Consider the following 22,794-nt stretch of genomic DNA (forward strand, 5'->3'; position numbering starts at 1 on the left):
TCATTTGAGGCTAAGTCGACCAAGGAGAGGCCCAGGACCGGTTCGGATAATCGTCACTGGTGTTGGCCGTGAGTGGGAATTGAACTCGGGTCGCCTCCGTTCCCCACGTACAGACACACATACACACATAGACACACATAGACACATACAGACATAGACACACATACACACAGACATAGACACATACACACAGACATAGACACACATACACACAGACATAGACACACATACAGACATAGACACACATACACACAGACATAGACACACATACACACAGACATAGACACACAGACATAGACACACATACACACAGACATAGACACACATACACACAGACATATACACACACAGACATAGACACACATACACACAGACATAGACACACATACACACAGACATAGACACACATACACACAGACATAGACACACATACACACAGACATAGACACACACACAGACATAGACACACATACACACAGACATAGACACACACACAGACATAGACACACACAGACATAGACACACATACACACAGACATAGACACATATACACAGACATAGACACACATACACATAGACATGCACAAACCCACCTCTAACACACTGCTAAAAAACAATAGACTACAATAGGATTGATATTGCGCATACATTCAACCGCACCTCCAGGGGCTGTACAAAACATTGGGATATGAGTATCACAGGCAAACAAAGGGATATATATATTCGTAGTTACTCGTGTATATATATTTTATAGAAGAGACAATCGATCATCGGCTAAGGAAAGTCTCGAGTGAGGACTTGAACAGGTGCAGGGTTGTGCGGACTTGAACAGGTACAGGGTTGTGTGGACTTGAACAGGTGCAGGGTTGTGTGGACTTGAACAGGTGCAGGGTTGGTTGGGGGAGGAAGGGATTCCTAGGTGATGGAGGGCAGAAAATGAGGCCCCTCGCAGTGAACGGAGGTCGACTGGGGACGTTCAGCAGAAGGCGTTAATTGCCGGAGTGTGGGCGGTTAGAGCCCCACTTAGATACGCGCAGCTCTGCCTAACATCTGCGTAGACTCTCAGACGGTTCAACATGCCGCACGACAGAAGCTTTCTGTTTCTGGCAGGCGGTTTGCTGTCACCATATGCCACTTCACGACTGGCTGTCTTTTACAAACAACGCGGTAATGCCACGCCTGGCCAGACGCCGGCACGTTTGCCTAAGTTCCACGGGGACTGCTTCGCCCTTCTTCATCACGAGGCCTGGCTTCTCACAGCCGTAGACAGATTTAAGGTGTAGCAGCTTCCCAAGCGGCAAAGGGAAATTCGTTTTATCCCAGAACTGGGGTCTTGCCCTGCTGATGAGCAAGGCGAAACTGCCGCACACGTGCCGATTTCATGGCTCCACCTCCACAGTGGACATCTTCCCCCCTTTGGCTGCAATGCCACCGTTAGTCTCAACCGCCGACCGTCATCCCTGCTAGCGACGTTGTCCTCCCCAAGCCCACTTTGTTACGTCAGCGTGCTCACAGTCGCAGCACATGGCAGCAGAATCCCTTGATCCCTGCGAATCAGTGTGCAATTACCCTTCGCGCAGCAAGCGCTGGTGATCCGCGAGGGCGAGAAGGTGCAGCTGAATGTGGAGCAGGTGGTGCTGGGAGACCTGGTGGAGATCAAGAGCGGAGACCGCATCCCCGCCGACCTGCGCATTGTGTCGTCCCACAGCTGCAAGGTACGCTGGGTAAAGGACAGAGGTCAAGCGTCTCGCCTCCATTAGAGATGCATCGTCACCCGTCGCAAGGTGTATAGAGTCACACAGAGATACATTAAAGACAAGCCACAGGAGTGCGACTGTGTATGTATGTTGAACTTCTTTCGCACCGTACGTAGCCAACCGCGCTAATCAGAGGTGCGACTACGACCATGCAACCAAACTATGGACCGCACAGCAAACCCACTGCGGTCTGCACTCTTTCAATAGAGGAGGAGAAACAGAAAAACTACTCAAACTCTCTATCTGCTGAAGCCCTATCGTCGTGGTCAGCAACAGACCTCCACATCGGCATTCAGCACCTGAACACGCTGCTTCTGCTGCTGCCATCGTCGTGCGCAAGAATAGATTGGGTCATGGCGGGATGGCGATCGTTGACGTCGCTCTCTGGATTACGGCTATCTGAGTTGGGATAACAGTTTGGGAAAAGACGAAAAGAATTGAAAAGCACAAACCGCGCACGTGCCTCAGGGAACACGGCGCGTCTCACGCGGCCGCCATGCTCCTGGCGTGACGCCCCCAGGTCGACAACTCCTCGCTGACTGGCGTGTCGGAGCCTCAGAGTCGCTCGCCCAACTTCACGCACGACAACCCGCTGGAGACTCGCAACATCGCCTTCTTCTCCACGGACTGCGTCGAGGGTGGGTGCCGTGAGCGTGCGGGCGTCTGTGCACCTTGCTCACAGGTGCTTTGGAGTTCGCAAAGTGATTTTCGATTGAAACCAATCTCATTGGTTTTGCTTCCCGGAGTAGCAGATTAGGGATTAAATATAAGCGAGCAAAATAAAATATGTTTAAATAGCCCCTCCTCGAGCCGACTTCTCGGCTGTTGGAGGGATTTAGGCGATTCCGATGACTGAGCGCGAGCTGCTGTGCTGCAGGAACCGCTTGTGGAATCGTCATCAACACCGGTGACCGCACGGTCATGGGCCGTATCGCCACGCTGGCCTCCGGGCTCGAGGGCGGCCGCACTCCCATCAACATCGAGATCGAGCACTTCATGCACATCATCATGGGCGTGGCCGTCTTCCTCGGCGTCTCCTTCTTCATCCTGTCTCTCATCCTCGGATACAGCTGGCTGGAGGCCGTCATCTTCCTCATCGGCATCATCGTGGCCAACGTGCCTGAGGGTCTGCTGGCCACCGTCACCGTGAGTTTCGTTGCACGACCGCACCGGGGGGGGGGGGAGGGGGGGGGCATGCCGAGCCAGCCCGGCCATGGCTCAAGAGGTGCCAGAGGTTGTTTTTTCCCCCCACTGCAGAACCCGAGCCGTGCCGCTGATGTCAAGAGCGCGATGAACGCGCATATTCAAGCATCCTGACTGATGCGACATATGTCAAAAATTATAGACCGTGCCCTTGGCTCTGCTTGGCTCTGAGCCAGATGCAGATGTCTTGAAGCCTGAGTTTCAAGGTGTTTGCTTTGGCTCAGCTCAGCAAATGGCCAGATAAAAAAAAGCAACACCTGTACCACGAATGGAAGCGTTGTGTCAGAGACGCCACGTTGTAAGTACAGTACTTGTGTTTAGTCGCCAGAGTGAAATTCACAGCAGCAGGAGGGGGGAAATTGTCTAATCGCATGCACGTGTTTGTGTGCGCACGTTGTATATGTGTGAACGTGGGGAGGGAGAGTGTATTGGTTAGCATGCTGTGCTACGAGACCTGGCGACCCGAGTTCGAGTCTCACCCACGGATAATAACAGTGTCAAATATTTGAACCGGTTCATGGCCTCCCCAAGACAAAGGCGGCCGGGCATGGTGCTGGCCATCCACCCGCTCATGTGCCGTGCCGGCCCTCACTAGCTGTTCACTCACAACACTTGCCCCAACGGTGTATTAGAGACTATATGGGGGATCTTTGTCCATTGCATGTGCGTTCGCAGGTCTGCCTGACGCTGACGGCCAAGCGCATGGCCAAGAAGAACTGCCTGGTGAAGAACCTGGAGGCCGTGGAGACGCTGGGCTCCACCTCCACCATCTGCTCCGACAAGACGGGCACGCTCACGCAGAACCGCATGACGGTGGCGCACATGTGGTTCGACAACCAGATCCACGAGGCGGACACCACGGAGGACCAGTCCGGTGAGAGCGCGCGCGAGCTCCGTACGCGGACGCAGGGCGCCGTCGCTGGCAGGCATGACGGGCGGGGGGTGCTCCTTCTTCGGGAGGCCACTCTGCCTGCAGTGGCGTGAGCGTGACCGAGGAATTGCAGGGTTGCACCTGTACCACCCGCGATGTTTCCTCCGCGCCAGGCACGGCGTTCGACAGGAGCTCCCCGACGTGGAGCGCCCTGGCGCGCGTGGCGGCGCTGTGCAACCGCGCCGTCTTCCAGGCGGGCCAGGAGAGCAGGGCCGTGCTCAAGGTGGGTGACCGCCCCTCTGCTCACCGCGTCGCTTCACTCTCCCTCCCCGCTCTCTCTCTCTCAGCTGGGGGTGTCAGAAGGGTGGGATTTTTTTTTTTGGCCATTGATGTCTTTGATACTCCTTTTCCACTGGCAAATCCGAGCTACACCAGGGCCGTGCCGTGCCAGGCCGTGACGGCTTAGGAGGCGCCAGGTTGTTTACCACTGACATCGCACGCATTGAACAAATCGGGACGTGTGTAGGCGATGCACTGACGCCGTTTCCTCAGTGTAATGGCTGACATCACGCACAATAAATGCATCATTATCCCCACGCGTGGCCCTGTTTGCCCCCCCCCCCGAGATTGATTCAGGGTTTTTCTTTTGAGGCCAGCATAGCATGGTTTTTGTCACGGCTTGGCAAATAAGACAGTGGAAAATCACCCGTCCTGTGAGGGTCCTGCATTGTCTCCGCTCATGCAGTGCCAGTGGAAAAGGGGCACGACTGGAGAAAAATCCTCAAGTGTGACGATGACGACTGCTACCCACCAGACACCAAAGCGCGACCGACTTTGAGGGGGCACAAGAATAACTCGCGTGAACGGGAGACGCACGCCAAGATAAACCGGTGACGTTGTTAGAGGCAGCAGTGCACGGTGGAAGATCACAAAACGATAATTGTCTTTATATGCAGGAAAAACATTGAAACTAAACAATCAATAATTCTTGACGTTTAGATACATTTTATATTGTACTACATTCGATCTGTCTTGTCTAAACAAGCAGCTGAAATAAACACGCTGTTGGGAAAACCTATTATCAACTTGGTTCTCTTGAGAGCAAAACAAATTTGCGGCTTCTGAAACGTTTAGCTGGGTGCGCTGCTGGGCCTACTCAATGGCACTGAGAGAGGAAGTTGGTCAGGCGTGACTGCTGGGCGTGTGTGCATGTGTGGGTGCACGTGTATGTGTGTGTGTGCATGTGTGGGCGCACGTGTATTTGTGTGTGTGCATGTGTGGGCGCACGTGTATGTGTGTGTATGTGTGGGCGCACGTGTATGTGTGTGTGTGCATGTGTGGGCGGACGTGTATGTGTGTGTGTGCATGTGTGGGCGCACGTGTATGCGTGTGTGTGCATGTGTGGACGCACGTGTATGTGTGTGTGTGCATGTGTGGGCGCACGTGTATGTGTGTGTGAGCATGTGTGGGCACACGTGTATGTGTGTGCATGTGTGGGCACACGTGTATGTGTGTGTGTGCATGTGTGGGCGCACGTGTATGTGTGTGTGTGCATGTGTGGGCGCACGTGTATGTGTGCATGTGTGGGCGCACGTGTATGTGTGTGTGTGCATGTGTGGGCGCACGTGTATGTGTGTGTGTGCATGTGTGGGCGCACGTGTATGTGTGTGTGTGCATGTGTGGGCGCACGTGTATGTGTGTGTGTGTGCATGTGTGGGCGCACGTGTATGTGTGTGTGTGTGCATATGTGGGCGCACGTGTATGTGTGTGTGAGCATGTGTGGGCACACGTGTATGTGTGTGTGCATGTGTGGGCACACGTGTATGTGTGTGTGTGTGCATGTGTGGGCGCACGTGTATGTGTGTGTGTGCATGTGTGGGCGCACGTGTATGTGTGTGTGTGCATGTGTGGGCGCACGTGTATGTGTGTGTGTGCATGTGTGGGCGCACGTGTATGTGTGTGTGCATGTGTGGGCGGACGTGTATGTGTGTGTGTGCATGTGTGGGCGCACTTGTATGTGTGTGTGAGCATGTGTGGGCACACGTGTATGTGTGTGTGCATGTGTGGGCACACGTGTATGTGTGTGTGTGTGCATGTGTGGGCGCACGTGTATGTGTGTGTGTGCATGTGTGGGCGCACGTGTATGTGTGTGTGTGCATGTGTGGGCACACGTGCATGTGTGTGTGTGCATGTGTGGGCGCACGTGTATGTGTGCGTGTGCATGTGTGGGCGCACGTGTATGTGTGTGTGTGTGCATGTGTGGGCGCACGTGTATGTGTGCGTGTGCATGTGTGGGTGCACGTGTATGTGTGTGTGTGCATGTGTGGGCGCACGTGTATGTGTGTGTGTGCATGTGTGGGCGCACGTGTATGTGTGTGTGTGTGCATTTGTGGGCGCACGTGCATGTGTGTGTGTGCATCGCAGCGCAACGTGGTTGGTGACGCGTCCGAGTCGGCGCTACTGCGGTGCGTGGAGCTGTGCGTAGGAAACGTGCGCGACATGCGCAGCAGAAACCAGAAGGTGGCCGAGATACCCTTCGACTCCACCATCAAGTACCAGGTACCTGCACATGCAGAGACACAGGTGCCACCGTACAGCCTTTAATAGGCCGTTCGCTCACAGCACTTGCCCCAATAGCCTGTTAAAAGCTATACCGGGGGTCTTTGTCTCTGCGTGCGTGCCAGCTGTCCATCCACGAGTCGGATGAACCAAACGACCCACGCTACCTGCTGGTCATGAAGGGTGCCCCGGAGCGCATCCTCGACCGCTGCTCCTCCATCATCATCGAGGGTCAGGAGGAATCTCTGGACGAGGAGCTGGAGGAGGCCTTCCAGAACGCCTACCTCGAGCTGGGCGGGCTGGGCGAGCGCGTGCTGGGTGAGTGGTCGCCGACCGCCGCAAGGACGGCGAGGCGACCCAGTGGCGGTGTCGGCGGAAAGTGTTTGCTCACCACGGGTTTGGTTCCGGCGGCCGCCCAGATAAATACTTCGGTGTTGATGGGGGTGGTGTGTGAATCGTCGAAAGAACATTGCCATCGTGTGCCGGAATCACGGTCCAGATTCGATAAATTTCACCTGCAAATCACTCAATTGAATCTACGGAGAAATTGTCGCCACCCCCCCTCCCCCCTGCTGTGAAGACGTGGGCAGAACCCTCATAAAAAAGAGTCATGAGACTCAGTGAGGCTCTCCTGGGTGATCAAGCAGAATATTAACTCTCGAAGCCCTTCCTCTGGATGGAATCCTGTGACCCTCACCTGACCCCTGTGGCCAATCACCACGAACCTGATGCTCGCCACTCTTCCGAGTCTCCTCCCTCCCTCTGCCTTTGTCCTTCGGATCTTTAACGTCCACTGTGAAGCAAGCTGCGCAGAATATTTGCTTAATTTGGCCGCAGCAGTATTCACCAGGGCGGCCGCCGGGCTCGAACCACGAAACCTACGAGCGGCTCCTGCGCGTGCTCTCAGGCGCTCGCGAGAGGCTGCCGCTGAGTTGGCCGACGGCCGACCATGGGTAACGCTCTGTGTGCCTCGCAGGGCTGTGCCAACTCCGCCTCCCGGTCGACCAGTTCCCCAGGGGGTACGCTTTCGACACAGAGAACATCAACTTCCCCATGGAGGACCTGTGCCTGGTTGGCCTCATGTCCATGATCGATCCTCCTCGTGCCACCGTGCCCGACGCCGTGGGCAAGTGTCGCTCGGCTGGAATCAAGGTGAGATTCCAATTTGCGTGCGGTTTATTCACAGTGCACGATGATCTTCTTGTTCTTAAATTCTCTGCCCAACGGCTGATTATGGTGATGATGTTGCTTTGTGTGGATTATAGGTCATTATGGCAACAGGAGACCATCCCATTACCGCAAAGGCCATCGCCAAGAGCGTTGGCATCATCTCCGAGGGCAACGAAACGGTAGAGGACATTGCAGCGCGACTCAACATCCCCGTAAACCAGGTGGACCCAAGGTGAGGACAACATCTCCCCCATCGCTATCGTCTCACATCCACCAACATCATCTTCACCATCACCACCACCATCTCACGTCCACCAGCATTACCTCTACCACCACCATCACCCTCGGCGTGTGTAGCAGCGTGTGAGTTATTTTTGTGAGTTGTTTTGCGTGAGTGTAAACTGTGCGTGAGAATATGTGACAATGCGAGTGAGAATGAGCTGTGTGAGTGAGCCGCGCGTGTGTGAGTGAGCCGTGTGTGAGTGAGCCGAGTGAGTGAGAGTGTGTGAGAGTGAGTGCGTGTGAGTGAGCCGTGTGTACACTACACTAGTCTAGACTAGTCTGGACAGGCAGGTTTGCGTGTTCCCGCGTGCACGTACACCCATCATCATCATCACAATCCATCTTCACCACCCATCATGATTACCATTCATCACCAACACCATCACCCATCATCAACACTCCGGTAATCAATAAATGTTCTTATGGAACATTCTTAATCTATAAGTAAATTAAACGTAATTGAGGATTCACGCTTTGCCTAGAAACAGGTTAGTAGGCCTCAAGCATTAGGCCTAACGGTTTAAACTTTAATTTGGTTACCCAACTAAGGTGTTTAAAAACTTAATTGCAGAGATCTATAGGTGGCAGATCTTCAGTCACCCCTAAATCTGTTAGTGCATTTTTAACTAATTTGAGGATTAATTCTCACGCCACAGGCTTCGTCTAATAACAGGTTAATAGGCCTCACGCCTAAAGATTTAAACTTTAATTTAGCTCCCCATCTAAAGTATTTAATAACTTAACCATTTTACAGAGGTCCTTCGATGGAAAATTATCAGTCACCTCTTAATCTATAAGTATTTTTAAAACTAAATTGAGGATCAATTATCTTGCCGCAGGCTTCGCCTAGTACCAGATTAGTAGGCCTAAATATATAAACTTTCAATTTGTTTACTCATAGAAGGTGTTTAATAACGTAACAATTTTTACCGAGATCCATAAATTGCAGATTATATGTCACCCCTTAATCTACAAGTAATTTTGTTAAATGTAATTTGGGGATTAGTTATCTGTCATGTTATCGTGGTTCGAGCTGTTCATAAATGTTGCAGAGGTAAAGGTGCAGTCCTGCAACTGCCGGCTCATGCCGCCACGAGAGGAGGCTCTCGAAGCCTGATGAGATCTTCCTCAAGACATGGCCCAGGCCTAGTTAATAGTGCGACGGACCCCAAGCTGTGTCCCTGCCAAGGCAACATCGCGACGGACCCCAAGCTGTGTTCCTGGAAAAGAATGAAAATAACTCGTATAATTCTGTAGATTTTTCTGGCAGGAAAGGTGTTGGTTTTCTACATGTCAACATCAGAGGGCTTGTGATTAAATTAAGTCAATTAAAACTAGAAGTGGCAAATCTTGACCCGGAAATTTTTCGCATAACAGAAACATTTCTCACGCCTGCCGTCAATGACTTGCAGATTCTGATTGACAACTACAACCTTTTCGGTTTGACCGAGGATCTAAAGGAGGTGGAATTGCCATCTATGTTCGTAATACTATTGCATGTTCACTAGCTCACTCCTTGTTTAAAAAAAATGTTGCTTTGAAGGTCTGGCTTTTAAAATAACTCTTCCAAATAATCAACAGATATTGGTAGTGTGCTGCTATCGACCGCCTAGTGGGAAGGATGTTAAAGCTGCATCTGCACTGAGAGAGCTTTTTGGGGGCCTCCCTAAAAGTGAAATAGTTTTAGTGGGTGATCTCAATTGGAATTGGCTAAACCCGCCGGCCATGGCCACACATTTTGCGGATGAATTTAATCTGTTTAAATTAATAAATGTCCCCACAAGACCCAACCTAAAAAATCTGGGACAGTCATCTCTGCTTGACGTCCTATTGACAAATGCCCCTCACAATTTCACACTGACTGGTGTTCTGGGTAATAACCTTAGTGATCACTCCTTCATTTTTGGGGTGAGATCATCAGCCAGACCCAAAGCCCCCCCTAAATTCGTTGAGAAGCACTCTATGAGACACTTCAGCACTCAGGCATTTACTAATGATGTGCTTCACTCGGATATTGACAAGGTCTGTGATATCCCCAACCTGACTACGGCTTGGGAGACCTTCAGGTACACGTTTCTCCAAATTCTTAACAAACATGCTCCATTAGATTTAAAACTAAAGGCAACCGCCCACTATGGTTTGATCCTTTGATTACAAAGCTCATGAAAACTAGGGACAAGGCTTGGGCATGTGCTCAGAAAAGTAATTTGGTCAATGACTGGCTAGAATACAGGATTTTAAGGAAGAGATGCGCCAAAAAAATATGGCATGCAAAAAATGCCTACTTTTCCTCCACTCTCCTGGAATCATGGAAATGCCAGGATTTTCTGGAAAACAATCAAATGTATCGAAAAGGCATCCAAAACAGACAATCTGCCCATTGAGCTTAACCGAAATGGGGAATATTTTTCAGATCCCAAAAAAATAGTTGACAATTTTAACCTTCATTTTTCTGAAGCTGGTAATCTTTTTGATAATGTATTGGGAGTCACCCCTGCTCATGCAAATTCCTACACCCCTCTCCAAACATTAAACGAATTTAGTTTCCAGCCAATCCACGAAAGTAATGTTCTGAAACAACTGTCCTACCTCAAAGGGTCCTCCTCTACCGGAGCAGATAGTATTCCCATCTTTGCTCTACTAACTGTTGGTCACCTAATATACAAACCTATAGCCCATATTTTCAACCTGTCCATCAAAGAAGCATCAGTTCCTCTAGAATAGAAACATTCCTATGTATGTCTGTCCACTTCACAAAGGGGGCCCTAAAGATGATCCAAATAACTACCGACCTATCTCAATTTTTTCCCCGTTGATGAAAATTTTTGAAAAATTGACCTACCAAATTAGCAGTTTCCTGTCCACCAACAATCTACTACATCTAAAACAATCTGGGTTCCGAAAAAAATACAGCACCACATTTCCTGCATTAGACTCTCTGAATCACATTTACAGTAGCCTTGATAATAAGCAGTACTGTGCCTGTCTTTTTCTAGACCTGTCCAAAGCTTTTGATACAGTAGACCACAACACCCTGCTTAGTAAACTAAGTTACCTCGGTTTTTCCGAAAACGCAGTAAAATGGTTACAAAATTACCTCTTTTCTCGCACCCAAACTGTATTCACAGATGGTTGGAGGTCAAACAGTGAAGGGGTTCCACAGGGTCCCATCCTCGGCCCCCTTTTGTTCTCTCTTTATGTCAATGACTTGGGCACCGACCTGGATCATTCCAGGGTAAATCTTTTTGCAGATGACACGATACTGATTACTGCTGGCCGCTCTCCGGATGACGTGATTGCAAAGCTACAGGGTGATTTCAACAAACTACAACATCAGCTAGTTGCTCTTAAACTAGTCCTGAATACCTCCAAGACCAAGCTGCTATGCTTCTCACCAGGACTAAAGCAGGAAGTTATTTTTCCCAAATTACATTCCTTAAATAATTATCAAATAGAGCAAGTCAAGATCTATAAGTATCTTGGGGTCATCCTGGATTCAAAACTGAATTTTGAAGATCACATTGATTATATTGGTAAAAAGACAAAAATTGGTTTTCTGTATCGACACAAGCACTGCTTCCCCCAATGTTCTGTTTGGAATTGATAAAAGCTACCATACTGCCTCTACTTGACTACTGTGACATCGTGTATAAATCAGCCCCAAGTACTGTACTGAAGAAGCTTGATTCTATCTATCACTCGGTCTTAAGATTTATATTGAACTGCCCATATAGGACTCACCACTGTGATCTCTACATTGGGTCAAACTTAACATATCTTAATGTTCGACGGCTTGTGCACCAGATCTTATTTATCCACGATGTATTTACAAAAAAATCCGCAGGCTACCTGCTGGATCTCCTCTCTGTTTCAAAGAACAAATTTGACCTCAGGTCTTCGCTCATTTACCAGCTTCACATTCCCTATTGCCGTACAAAAACTGGAAGAAGGGCCTTTGCTATTGATGCCCCCAGAGTCTGGAATGCTATTGCCACTAAAATGCAACTTGAATCGCTATCTCTCAAAACTGCTCTAGAGTTGTACACCCCTAGCTGCCACTGCTATTCATTGGCGTAAAATAAAATAAAATGTTTCGCTCCGGATGACGCTGCAAAGTATTATCTGTATTTTGAATTAGCGTGCTGATCTTAAAGGTGCATTGAAAAATTTGATATTCCGACTGATGCCTCTGTTGTTGTGGAGTAACTCATGCAGCCAGCTATGGCTCTAGGATTTGGTGTTACATGTTATTTATGTAGTTTATTGTAAAAAATTCGGTCACAGTCCCTGTGATCACTCTTACATTGCAATTATGGCTTCATTTTTTGGTGATTTGGAAAACGTTTTTTTTTGGTTTGGACATGTTTGTTTTGTTGTAGTACGGAGTTAGACTGATAGCCTTAATCTAAATTTTCTTGTGGTTGTTGTTGTTTGACTTGCATCCCACTGGGATTTTTGCACACAGCGTTGGTGTACGCTGCTTTTTTCAGGAATATTTTGCTGTTTTTTTCTTGGATTTTCTGTTAGCACAGTCACATAGTCACTTTAAGATATTTTTCTTGTTCGTGTTTTTGTTTGTTGTGGTTGCACCCGATTCAAGAGCCGAATGTCTCACAGGGCTATACCAAAATAAATAAACTGAAAATGAAAACTTAATCGTCCCCACCAACATCTTCGCATTACCAATATGGGGAATTGACGGGGTCACTCGCGTGCATTCTGGCCAGCACTCTCTCACCGGCCAACGCGCGGGGCACTCGCTAGACCGCGGTCCCCACGTGGCCTCCTCGGCCTTCTGATGCTGGGCTCTCCTGTCATCCTTCCGTGCCGCTCAGAGATGCGAAGGCGTGCGTGGTGCACGGTTCGGACCTCAAGAACATGACGGAGACTCAGCTGGACGACATCCTTAAGAACTACACGGAGATCGTGTTCGCTCGCACCTCCCCCCAGCAGAAGCTCATCATCGTGGAGGGCTGCCAGAGACAGGTGCTCACACGCACACACACACACGCATGCCATACGCCATGCTGCTCCAAGTAAAAACAGAGCTTTTGGCACCAACAGCTGGGCATAGTGGCCGATTTTGGGATTTGTTGACACGCGTGTGTGTGTGCGTCTCTCCGTGTTTGCCTGCAGGGTGCGATTGTGGCTGTGACGGGAGACGGTGTGAACGACTCCCTGGCGCTCAAGAAGGCCGACATCGGCATCGCCATGGGTATTGTGGGCTCTGATGTGTCTAAGCAGGCTGCCGACATGATCCTGCTCGATGACAACTTTGCCTCCATCGTCACCGGCGTGGAAGAGGGTGAGTGACCCTCGAGTTTCATCGTCATCAGAATCATCTTTGGTGTCATCACTACCACCATTGCCTCCTTTGTGAGGCTAGCGTGGTACCGGCTGTCACGCTGTGTCGAGTTGTCGGATGTTGGTGGCTCTCCAGCGATCGTCTCCGGGGTGGAGAGACGCAGTTCCTGTGCATTGCGAGTGCACAGCGGGGCCAATGCCAGCGCTGACCGTTGTTTGCGTTTCAGGACGACTGATCTTCGACAACCTCAAGAAGTCGATCGCGTACACCCTGACGAGTAACATCCCCGAGATCACGCCCTTCCTCTTCTTCATCCTGTGCAACATCCCCCTCCCGCTGGGCACCGTCACAATCCTGTGCATCGACCTGGGCACCGACATGGTGAGCAGTGGCCTCCGCGGCGCCAGCGCGCACGGCAGCGCACCTCAAAGCCGGCGGTGGCATCTTGGCATCTCCGGAGCTGCGCGGACGTTGAATCCCAACCCCGGAGCCCGACTCTAACCGCGACGCGTTTGACGCGATGCAGGTGCCCGCCATCTCCCTGGCGTACGAGGCGGCGGAGAGCGACATCATGAAGCGGCAGCCGAGGAATGTGCGCGTCGACAAACTGGTGAACGAGCGGCTAATCAGCATCGCCTACGGGCAGATCGGTACGTGGGCACGCGATCCTAGCTTCTGCGCCTCGCGACGCACGCACGCACGGTCACCGCTACCAGTGGCCACCGCAGCCCCATGATACAGAGGGAGCAGCGATCCACGGACTCGCACATTCTCAGCCATCGTCCGATTAGCACAGTTGGCTCCGTACGGTGCAACAAAAATTCAACCCACATAAGTACATCGTCAGCCGTGGTCTTTGCATCACCTCCACGCCGTTTTACATGAAAGTCACATTTATCGGTATGCTGCGGTGATGTCTTGGCTACCACACTGGACTTGCAACCCAAGATGTTGCTGGTTCGATATACTGGCAGCTTAAACATCGATCACTTTTCTTAATTCCCCTCTGACCTCTGTCCACCCAGTCGTATAAATGGGAACACCACAATCAGCTGGTTGCGTGTGGTGGGGTAAACCAGTGGGCAAAATATCCTCTGGAGGGGCTCTCCAGAGCTCTATCTCTTGGGGGCCTTCCACCAGCGGTGGCGTGAGTGACCAATTGCAGGATTGCACTTTGCTGTCTGCTGTGTGCACGTTTGTTGGTGCCAGGCATGATCCAGGCCCTGGGAGGATTCTTCACCTACTTCGTGATCATGGCCGAGAACGGGTTCCTGCCGTCCAAACTCATGGGGCTCCGCATCGAATGGAACACGAGGTCACAGAACGAGCTGGAGGACAGCTACGGCCAGGAGTGGGTGAGAGTCCGCGCACCACATGAGCCTCTCCAAGGATGCATACGTGCAAGGGCAGACGTGCGGTAGACTGTGCTCGCATGTGTGTGTGTGTGTGCGTGCTTGTCTGCTCGCTAACAGAACTTTCCCCAACAGTCTGTTAGCGCTATATGGGGAATATTTGTCCAAATTGCACACGCCGGCATGTTCCAGACGTACGAGCAGCGCAAGATCGTGGAGTACACCTGCCACACCTCGTTCTTCGTGAGCATCGTCGTGGTGCAGTGGGCCGATCTCATCATCTGCAAGACGAGACGCAACTCCGTGTTCCAGCAGGGCATGAAGTGAGTGCCGCCTCGGCTCTCGCGCGGACGCTCGTAAACGCGGCGCTCCTTCGTCCGACCGCACCACCGTCATCGCGATTGGTCGATTAACGAAGTTGCGCGGCTTGTCCGGCGTCACGCGGAGTTTGGAGTCGGGCAGCCACCGTGGACCGGCCGTGCCGCCCCTCTCCGCCCGGCGGGCACGGCCGGGAGGCAGTCCCCCTGCTGACGGCTGCTCTGTCACTCTCCCAGGAACAAGGTGCTGATATTTGGGCTGTTTGAGGAGACCGCCCTGGCCGCCTTCCTCTCCTACTGCCCGGGCATGGACGTGGCCCTGCGCATGTACCCGCTCAAGTGAGGGCCAACCCACTCGCTCTCTCACTGGCTCACTCACTCGCTCGTCTGTCTGCAAGCCAGCGTTGTACCTTTCATTATGTACCCGCTCAAGTGAGGGCCAACCCACTCGCTCACTCACTCGCTCGTCTGTCTGCAAGCCAGCGTTGTACCTTTCATAGTCATTATTGTCGTCGTCAACCGTGACCAATCCGTCTCCATCCACCTCGCACCATTCCTCTACACAAGCCGATTTTCATCGTTCCATCTCTTCGCAGCGACGTTCCATTCTTTAGCCACCACTCCGTCGATATCCTCGACCATCAACCATCGTCCCCGCCAGCGAGGGCCTGCAAGTGACGCCGACGGGCGCTGCATGCACGGCTTCTGTGCTGCACGCACGGCTTCTGTCTTGCTCACTGGTGTCCCACTCGTCGGCCCGTTCCACCCGAGTCTGTCCAGTAGGTGGTAGGGCGCGGATTCAGAGGCCAAGGCGTTAAGATGGCGCTTATGAGAATCCTGGGTTCGAAGCCAAGAAGCTGCCTTGTGACTCAACGGAGCTTCTCCAGTGAAGCGCTGAATCGATGGTGTTAGCCAGGTCACTCAATGGCTGCGCACAGAAAAGCATCACAGTACAGAAATTAGTTATATTCTTAATTGATCAAAATGTCAGCTCTCACAACTCGAGTCATAACATGAACATTGCTCACACGTGGCAAGGCAGGTGGACAAGTGCTGTCCTCGACTGTGTGGACCAGAGGTAACCTAAAGGGACTTCAGATGTAGCTCTGTGATATCCGCTTCTGTGAGCCATTCTCTAACAGAGGGTTGCACCGAGTGAATACTTTGCCGCGTGACACAACGCCTCTAGCACAATCGGGATACAATGAAGGAACTTTATTTAAAAAAAAGCAGCTGAGCAAGAAGAGTTATGAGAACAGAAACGAAGTGCTTTGAGTTTCATTGAATTTTTGAGCCAGGCAACCGGAGAACACGCACTTAGATAAACCACACAACACTTGTGTCTGCCCTGTGACCTGCCAGCGTGCCTTTGGGTCGCACGCTGCACCTCTCCTGGCACAGCAGTGAGTGGTGGTTGTTGTGGGTGTTGTTGTGTGTGTGCGCAGGTTGAGCTGGTGGTTCTGCGCCTTCCCCTACAGCATCCTCATCTTCGTGTACGACGAGGTGCGCAAACTCATCATCCGGCGCAACCCTGGGGGTGAGCGTTCCAGTCGTTGTCCGACCCGCCGCAGCTGGCGCTACCCAGCCTTGTGGGAGCATCAATACCAAATAAACTAATTAGTATTCAAAGGAAATTTTAGAAAAATGTTGCTGGCACATTGCACTGTGGGAAAGTTGGAGCATTGCAGAAATTGTCTGGGGGAGGGGGGGGGGTGTTGACCGTACTTCACTGTCAGTGCACGTTGGTCAAGGTGAGGTATATCGGTGTTGGAGTACAGTTGATTAAAAAAAACTATCTAAATCAAATCCATTTTTATCAGCCTGGACCTCTTGCTAGATCAACCTAGCCCATGGTGCCCGGGCACGGTGCTGGCCACGGGTCGCTATCACAAGCCACATTGCCTTATTAGGTGCTCCTCCACCAAAGAGCACTTGCCTCAATTGTGTGCATGGCTGAACACGGGACCTTTGATCTGTGCGGGATGGGGCTATGTGTATGAGCGTTACATGTTTAGGTCTTTGATGGAGAGATGAGTTGTCGTATCTGATGGTATTGATTGTGTGTGCGTGCATGCGTGTGCGGCGGTTAGCGCAATGCGCTACGAACCCGGCAACCCTAGCTCGATTGCCGCTCACAAGCCAACATCGGTGATAATTATATGAAATGGGCATGGGCCTCCCCTAGGTCGACTCATCCTTAAACATTAGTAACTGGTGCGGTGTTTAGACATCACCATTAGGGAGACAGGAGGACGGCCACGGTACTGGCCACCCAACCCCTCGTGCGCTGTGCTGGCCTTAATAGGTGTTCGCTAACAGCACTTCCCCCAACAGTCTGTTAAATGTGAAATGGGGGATTTCTGTCTTTTTGTGTGTGTGCAGGCTGGGTAGAGAAGGAAACCTACTACTAGGAGCCGCTCTCCTTCTGTTGGCTACAATTGTCAATTGCCCAGCTATTCGCGTCGTAATAAATGCGGATTAATCACAGCAGAACACCTTTAGACGTCTAACCACTTAAACCGCTGTTTGTGGAATTCAAACGGAATATTGCGGACATGAAATCAATTTATTTAACGAGCTTCGAGGAATATTTACTCAACCGGAATTCCAGTTTTTCATCTGCCGATTGGCACAGCCCTCGTCTTCACGAGACATCGCGGTGGAGCGGAAGCAGAACGACGGCGGAGCCACCCGTGGATCGCACCCCGCGCTCGTGCGGGGGGACAAGGCAGGAGCTGCACGCGACACCAACCCCCCTTCCCCACTCGCCCGCCCGCCCTAGCGTCGCCTCGTCACTACTCTCGGCGGCAGCCTGGCTGTCAAGAGCGTAGGAGGTGGAACTGTGCCAGCGCCCATGGGACAAAGGAAGCCTTGGCGCTGGGGTCACAGAGAGGGGGTGGGGCTTGCTGCCCCCCCCCCCCCTCCCCATTTGATTTCTTGTACTCGGGTCCAATGGCGGCCCCACGACACTCTGACCGCCGTCTCAGCGATTTTCCGTAAGGCTTTCACCATTGTGGGGTTTGTTTGTTTGTTTGTGTTTTAAGTTGCAATCGCACTGGGGCGGTGACGCACTGGGGCTTGTTGCAGAGGGTCACGGTTCGAGTTCAGTGGCTGCCATGGTTAATACTGCGGGCTAGGCGCCGTTTATTTCGCAGTTAATGATGCCGTGACGTTATTCGACGAAGATTCGGCCACATATGCCGGTGACATTGTCCATATTCGATCAATTACTCGCAAACTACTTATTGGAGAAATATACATCGCAACATCGTCCCTCTACTTGTAGACTCGTGCCCATTGGCAGGCTGGCACTGCACCCACCTGATGCCACGCAAGAGAAGCTGGGAGTCCCACAGGCCACACAACCGCAGGGCAACAGGAGAGTTGAGATGAGACGTGATGCAAGGCGCTTGCCGAGAGGCATCTCGGCAAGCGTCACTCTCAATGTAAATCCTCACGGCGTCGCTCCAGCGCCGGAGCGGAGATGGCGACGAGAAGCCGTGAGAGCGAGCGGTACTTTTAACGCTCGAGGAGGTCAAGAGGTCACAGTAGCGTGAGCTCCACGCTGGGCTCCTTCACGCCGCTCCATCTACGGTAGGAGGCATAATGGAAGGGTGGGGGTGGGGGGTCTCAGCAAAGTGAGCGTGTGTCAAGAGGGGGCATTGCGGGGGGAGCTGGAGGGCCATTTCGATTGGGTCTCAGGTGGCAGTTCATTTTGCGAATGAAATGAGTGGCGAATATATTCCTCGACGAAGCTTTTTTTGTTTTTATTTTAGTCAACGATGGATGGAAATCATGGAGCGTGGCTATGGCTACGGCAACTACCGACTACCACGGCGCGGTTGTGACGAGACGAAAATAATGAGTAGAGAGTCGTGTGAATGGAGGGCCGGGCTAATATAATTTAGTAATGTTGTTAGAGACGCTGGGGTGAGGGGGTGTATCACGCACCCCTCACACCCGCGTGTAATCACTGAGAGTGTTGGTCTAAATGCGTCACTGTTTTAATCAGCCAACGAGTTATGACTCCACGAGATTCACAGTCTCAGACTCCATGGGCTCGTGAGAGAATGGGGGTGTGTGCTCGGGTACTACGGGGAGGGAGAGGTATCTCGCAGGAGTTAGGGGGGGGGGCGGGGGTCTCAGGCAACCGCTGCAGCTGATTGGGAGCGGAACGCAGGGGGCCCGATGCGTCCACCTAACGAGCTCGAGCGCACACCTCGTTTTGGCGCGACCTTTGGCTCACCAAGCCCCGTGCAGACACTCGGGACGTGCGAGCTCGGGCCGAGGGAAGGGCTCCCTTGGGGTCGAGTGTGCGATGTTCCCATGCGCCTGGCGGACACTTCAACCACGCGTTCACCATTAAGAAAGAGATACGGGCAGCAGAGAGAGAGATTGTGTGTCTGAGTATGTCTTTGTGGGTTAGCCGGGCGGATAAAATGCAGCAAGTTGGCACAGTATGGGGGCACAGATGGCGCATCAGCCAGTCATCTCAGTCAGCCAATCCATGGCACCTGGGTCTGTCCCGAGACCTTTGTGTCAGCGAGCCTTCGACACTTCACGTGGCCTCGGAGTGCACCTGGCCTGGCACAAGTGCCGTGATGACGTCCCTTCCACTTAGTGGCGAATGGCGGCTTTTGTTGTGCCTGCAGCTGCTGCTGTCTGAGTGTTTGTGGCTTGGGACAGGAATGCCTCGTAGCCGTAGGTAGCGGGTGGCCGTGGCTAGCAGGGCCGAGCCGCCTCAAATCTATTCACTGACTAGCGCCCGAGCCCAGCTGCCACAGACAACCTCTCGAAGCCGGACTCGTCCGAGGGAGCGCGAGGTCGCTACTTGCGAACTACGTGGCAGACAGACGCAATAGGTGGACCCCTGCGGGCCATTGGGTCGCGAATCTACCATATCTGCTCGTGGAAAACTTGCTCTCTCTCATTATTATTGGACATCGGTTTGCTAAAATTTCGTTTTTAATCATTTCAATTTCTTCAAAATGTAATTTCTGCCATTCCCTAAAATGTATCTTACCCCCCCCACCACCCGAAAATAATATTTCACCTGCCGCATGTGCTTGTGGGCAGGGCTCTGCTGTCCAGCCGTCACCGTGCCTGGCACTGGGAGATTGCTGAAGCATTCACGTCACGTGAAACCCTTTCCCCTGCCACACCCCGAGCCACGCGAGCGTGTGGCCTTGGTGGCACTGGTGATTAAATGCCGTGCTGAATCGGGACAACATCGTGTTACGCTGGCACAAGACATCTGAATCTGGCTCGTGGCCAAGCAGGGCCGTGGGGTGGGGGGGGTTAATAATTTTCGTCACGTGACAGTGAAACGGCTCTAGCTCTGCAGTGGAAAAAAAAACTTGCCACCTCCAGAGCCGTGCCGAGATGGCTGCGCATGGCCCCGGCACGGCTCGGTTGTACAGTGGAAAATCGATGTTTGTCCTTGAGAACGAATTTAGGGTGTTCAGAGTGGTGGGACTGTGTGGTCGTTTGACTTTAGGTTATGCTTTTGGTGCGTGGGCGTGTTTTTGTTAAACGTATGCCCATCAATTGTATTGAAACAGGTGAAATATTAGACGTCTATTTTAAAATCAGATGAAATCCACGACACAGGGTGACGTCTCTGTGATCGACCTCGGCGTGGGAGCAAAACATTCCCAATAAAACATTTCGTGCTCACGGGGAGAGTGTTGGCCGGTAGTAGTGCATTATATATGAGAACATAGATAGTTTACTGTAGTTGGTGTTTCAGAAAGCAACACATTTCAAGAGTGATAAAGATCCGAAGTTGTTGGTGGTGGGTCTGCACAAGTAGTAATGTGTGCCGTATCTTTATCTGGACATCTGTGAACGTCTGGACATGTGTGAACAAGAGCTTCATAGCTCATCGGATTCCTTTAAACACTTAAGAACTATACAGCTCCTTCAGGTGAACACGTTAAATCACACAATACAGGAGACCCTTGAATTACCGCGGGGGTTACGTTCTTGGAAAGTGCCGCGAAAGCCAAAACCGCGATATTCAATACTTAAACCTTAGCTGAATAATGAGGTTAGACACGGCCACCAAAGACGTCACAATTTGGAATAAGTACTGTGATGTATATGCCAAATTAACTAAATTGAAATAAACATGGAACACTCCTTCACACAAAAGACTTTCCTAGACAATAAATAGGAGTGCAATAAATGCCGTGTTACTTATTGATGATGATGATGATGATTCAAAGCGGGTGTGTGTTTGTGTTTGTCCGCGAATGGGGGGAGCGGTCGTGTCGTGGTGAGCGCTACGCTGCGCTACGAACCTGGCCACCCGAGTTCGACTCCCACTCACGCCCAGCACCTTTCACGATTATCTGAATGGGTCCTAGGCCTCTCCTAGGTCGACTCAGCCTCAAATGAGTACCTAGGTGCGATGTGTAAACATTTGTAAACATCGCCACGGGGGATACAAAAGCGGACGGGCGGTCGTGCGGGCGTGGTGCTGGCCACCCACCCCCTCGTGTGCCGTTTCGCCCTTCATAGGTGCTACTCACGAACAGCACTTTCCCCTACAGTCTGTTCATGAGCTACACGGGGGAGCTTTGTCTTTGCCCGCGAGATACTTGCAAAGGCTGAGGTGCCACTCACTGCCTCGAGTCCTTCGCGCGCCCCGCACCGCTGGCGAAAGGACAAAAATAACCCGGCGATATTCAAGGGTCTCCTGTACAGCACATTGACTTACTACAAATCACCCTGAAGTGTGCCCGATCTCGCCAGATCGCCGAAGCCAATGCAAGGTTGAGGATGGTTCGTGCGTGCACGGGAAACTACCTCTGGGGTTGCCAGGTGTTCTACAGGCTTGTGCTGTGAAGACGCCAGGAGGTGGTACGTTACAGAATGGATTCTTGATTCGTCTATGTAGGCATTTGAGTGTTACTCCCTCGCACGTGTGGTGGTTTTTTTCTCCCCCAGACACTCAGTTTCTTCCCATATTCAAGGTGCAGTACTCGTTGTTACTTGGCCATGTAGCGGTGCCCTCATGACAAAAAGTTTTGAAACTCGGTGAGGCTTTTACGGGGTCATGGGCATCATCATCATTATCATATACTAAACTAAACGTTTTATTTTACCAGAGCTGTATAGCTCTTTTTCAGAGGCGATGTGGCCACAAATGACAGCTCAACGAAATGGCTTATCATGTGGAAAATTGTAGCAGCCAACTACTCTAAACGCTTGATGCTAATTCTCCAAATATACAGCAGCAGCAGGCGTCAGGGTCGGGATGGAACCCACGACCTCCTGTATACCAGGCGAGGTAGTGAACATCTCCTAGCCACCGTGGCGCCCTATCACCATTGATCCAATATGCGACATCGATCCGACTAAGATTAATCTGCTCATTTGCAAGCAGACCGTGCGCTCAGCCGCGATCGTAGCTTTTTATAAATATTATCTCGTAAGTGGGCGGCACTCGCCCCTTGCGGTTTCATGTTCAGCTGCTGAAAATAAAAATACAGTACTCTGTTTAAACAAACTACGTGTTTTGATTCTACATTTTAAGGGCAATGCGCAGCCATTCAATTTCGTGCTCACACCACTGCTAGCGGAAGGACCTCCACGACAGGGAGCTCTAGAGAACCCCCTCCCCCCACCCACCTCCGCCTCCCACCTCCCACCTCCCTCCTCCCTCCCCCTCCCACCTCCCTCCTCCCCCTCCCGCCTCCTTCCTCCCCCCTCCCGCCTCCCCCTCCCACCTCCCCCCTCCCACCTCCCTCCTCCCGCCTCCCACCTCCCACCTCCCTCCTCCCACCTCCCCCTCCCCCCTCCCACCTCCCCCTCCCCCCTCCCCCCTCCCACCTCCCTCCTCCCCCTTCCCCCTCCCACCTCCCCCCTCCCGCTCTCACCTTCCCCCTCCCCCTCTCGCCTCCCACCTCCCCCTCCCCCCTCCCACCTCCCCCCTCCCCCTCTCACCTTCCCCCTCTCGCCTCCCACCTCCCCC

General features: G+C 52.0%; 1 protein-coding gene across 1 annotated transcript in view; it reads left to right on the top strand.

Annotated features, from left to right (window-relative positions):
* The window catches only part of LOC116948214 (sodium/potassium-transporting ATPase subunit alpha-1-like), a 34,041-nt gene extending 11,712 nt beyond the window's left edge, over positions 1-22,329 (top strand). The window contains exons 6-23 of the mRNA XM_076071323.1: positions 1,581-1,715; positions 2,278-2,395; positions 2,635-2,903; positions 3,636-3,834; positions 4,005-4,114; positions 6,256-6,390; positions 6,516-6,708; positions 7,367-7,542; positions 7,656-7,792; positions 12,678-12,828; positions 12,979-13,147; positions 13,374-13,528; positions 13,674-13,797; positions 14,357-14,502; positions 14,692-14,822; positions 15,054-15,155; positions 16,262-16,353; positions 17,199-22,329. Of these exons, the coding sequence (XP_075927438.1) occupies positions 1,581-1,715; positions 2,278-2,395; positions 2,635-2,903; positions 3,636-3,834; positions 4,005-4,114; positions 6,256-6,390; positions 6,516-6,708; positions 7,367-7,542; positions 7,656-7,792; positions 12,678-12,828; positions 12,979-13,147; positions 13,374-13,528; positions 13,674-13,797; positions 14,357-14,502; positions 14,692-14,822; positions 15,054-15,155; positions 16,262-16,353; positions 17,199-17,227 (2,571 nt within the window). The 3' untranslated portion in view covers positions 17,228-22,329. The remainder of the gene's footprint in view (positions 1-1,580; positions 1,716-2,277; positions 2,396-2,634; positions 2,904-3,635; positions 3,835-4,004; positions 4,115-6,255; positions 6,391-6,515; positions 6,709-7,366; positions 7,543-7,655; positions 7,793-12,677; positions 12,829-12,978; positions 13,148-13,373; positions 13,529-13,673; positions 13,798-14,356; positions 14,503-14,691; positions 14,823-15,053; positions 15,156-16,261; positions 16,354-17,198) is intronic.
* Positions 22,330-22,794: the final 465 nt, after the last annotated feature.

This window comes from Petromyzon marinus, chromosome 32, assembly GCF_048934315.1.
Source record: "Petromyzon marinus isolate PM22_M1 ecotype Great Lakes invasive population chromosome 32, UKy_Petmar_22M1.pri1.0, whole genome shotgun sequence".
NCBI classification, from domain to species: Eukaryota; Metazoa; Chordata; class Hyperoartia; order Petromyzontiformes; family Petromyzontidae; genus Petromyzon; species Petromyzon marinus.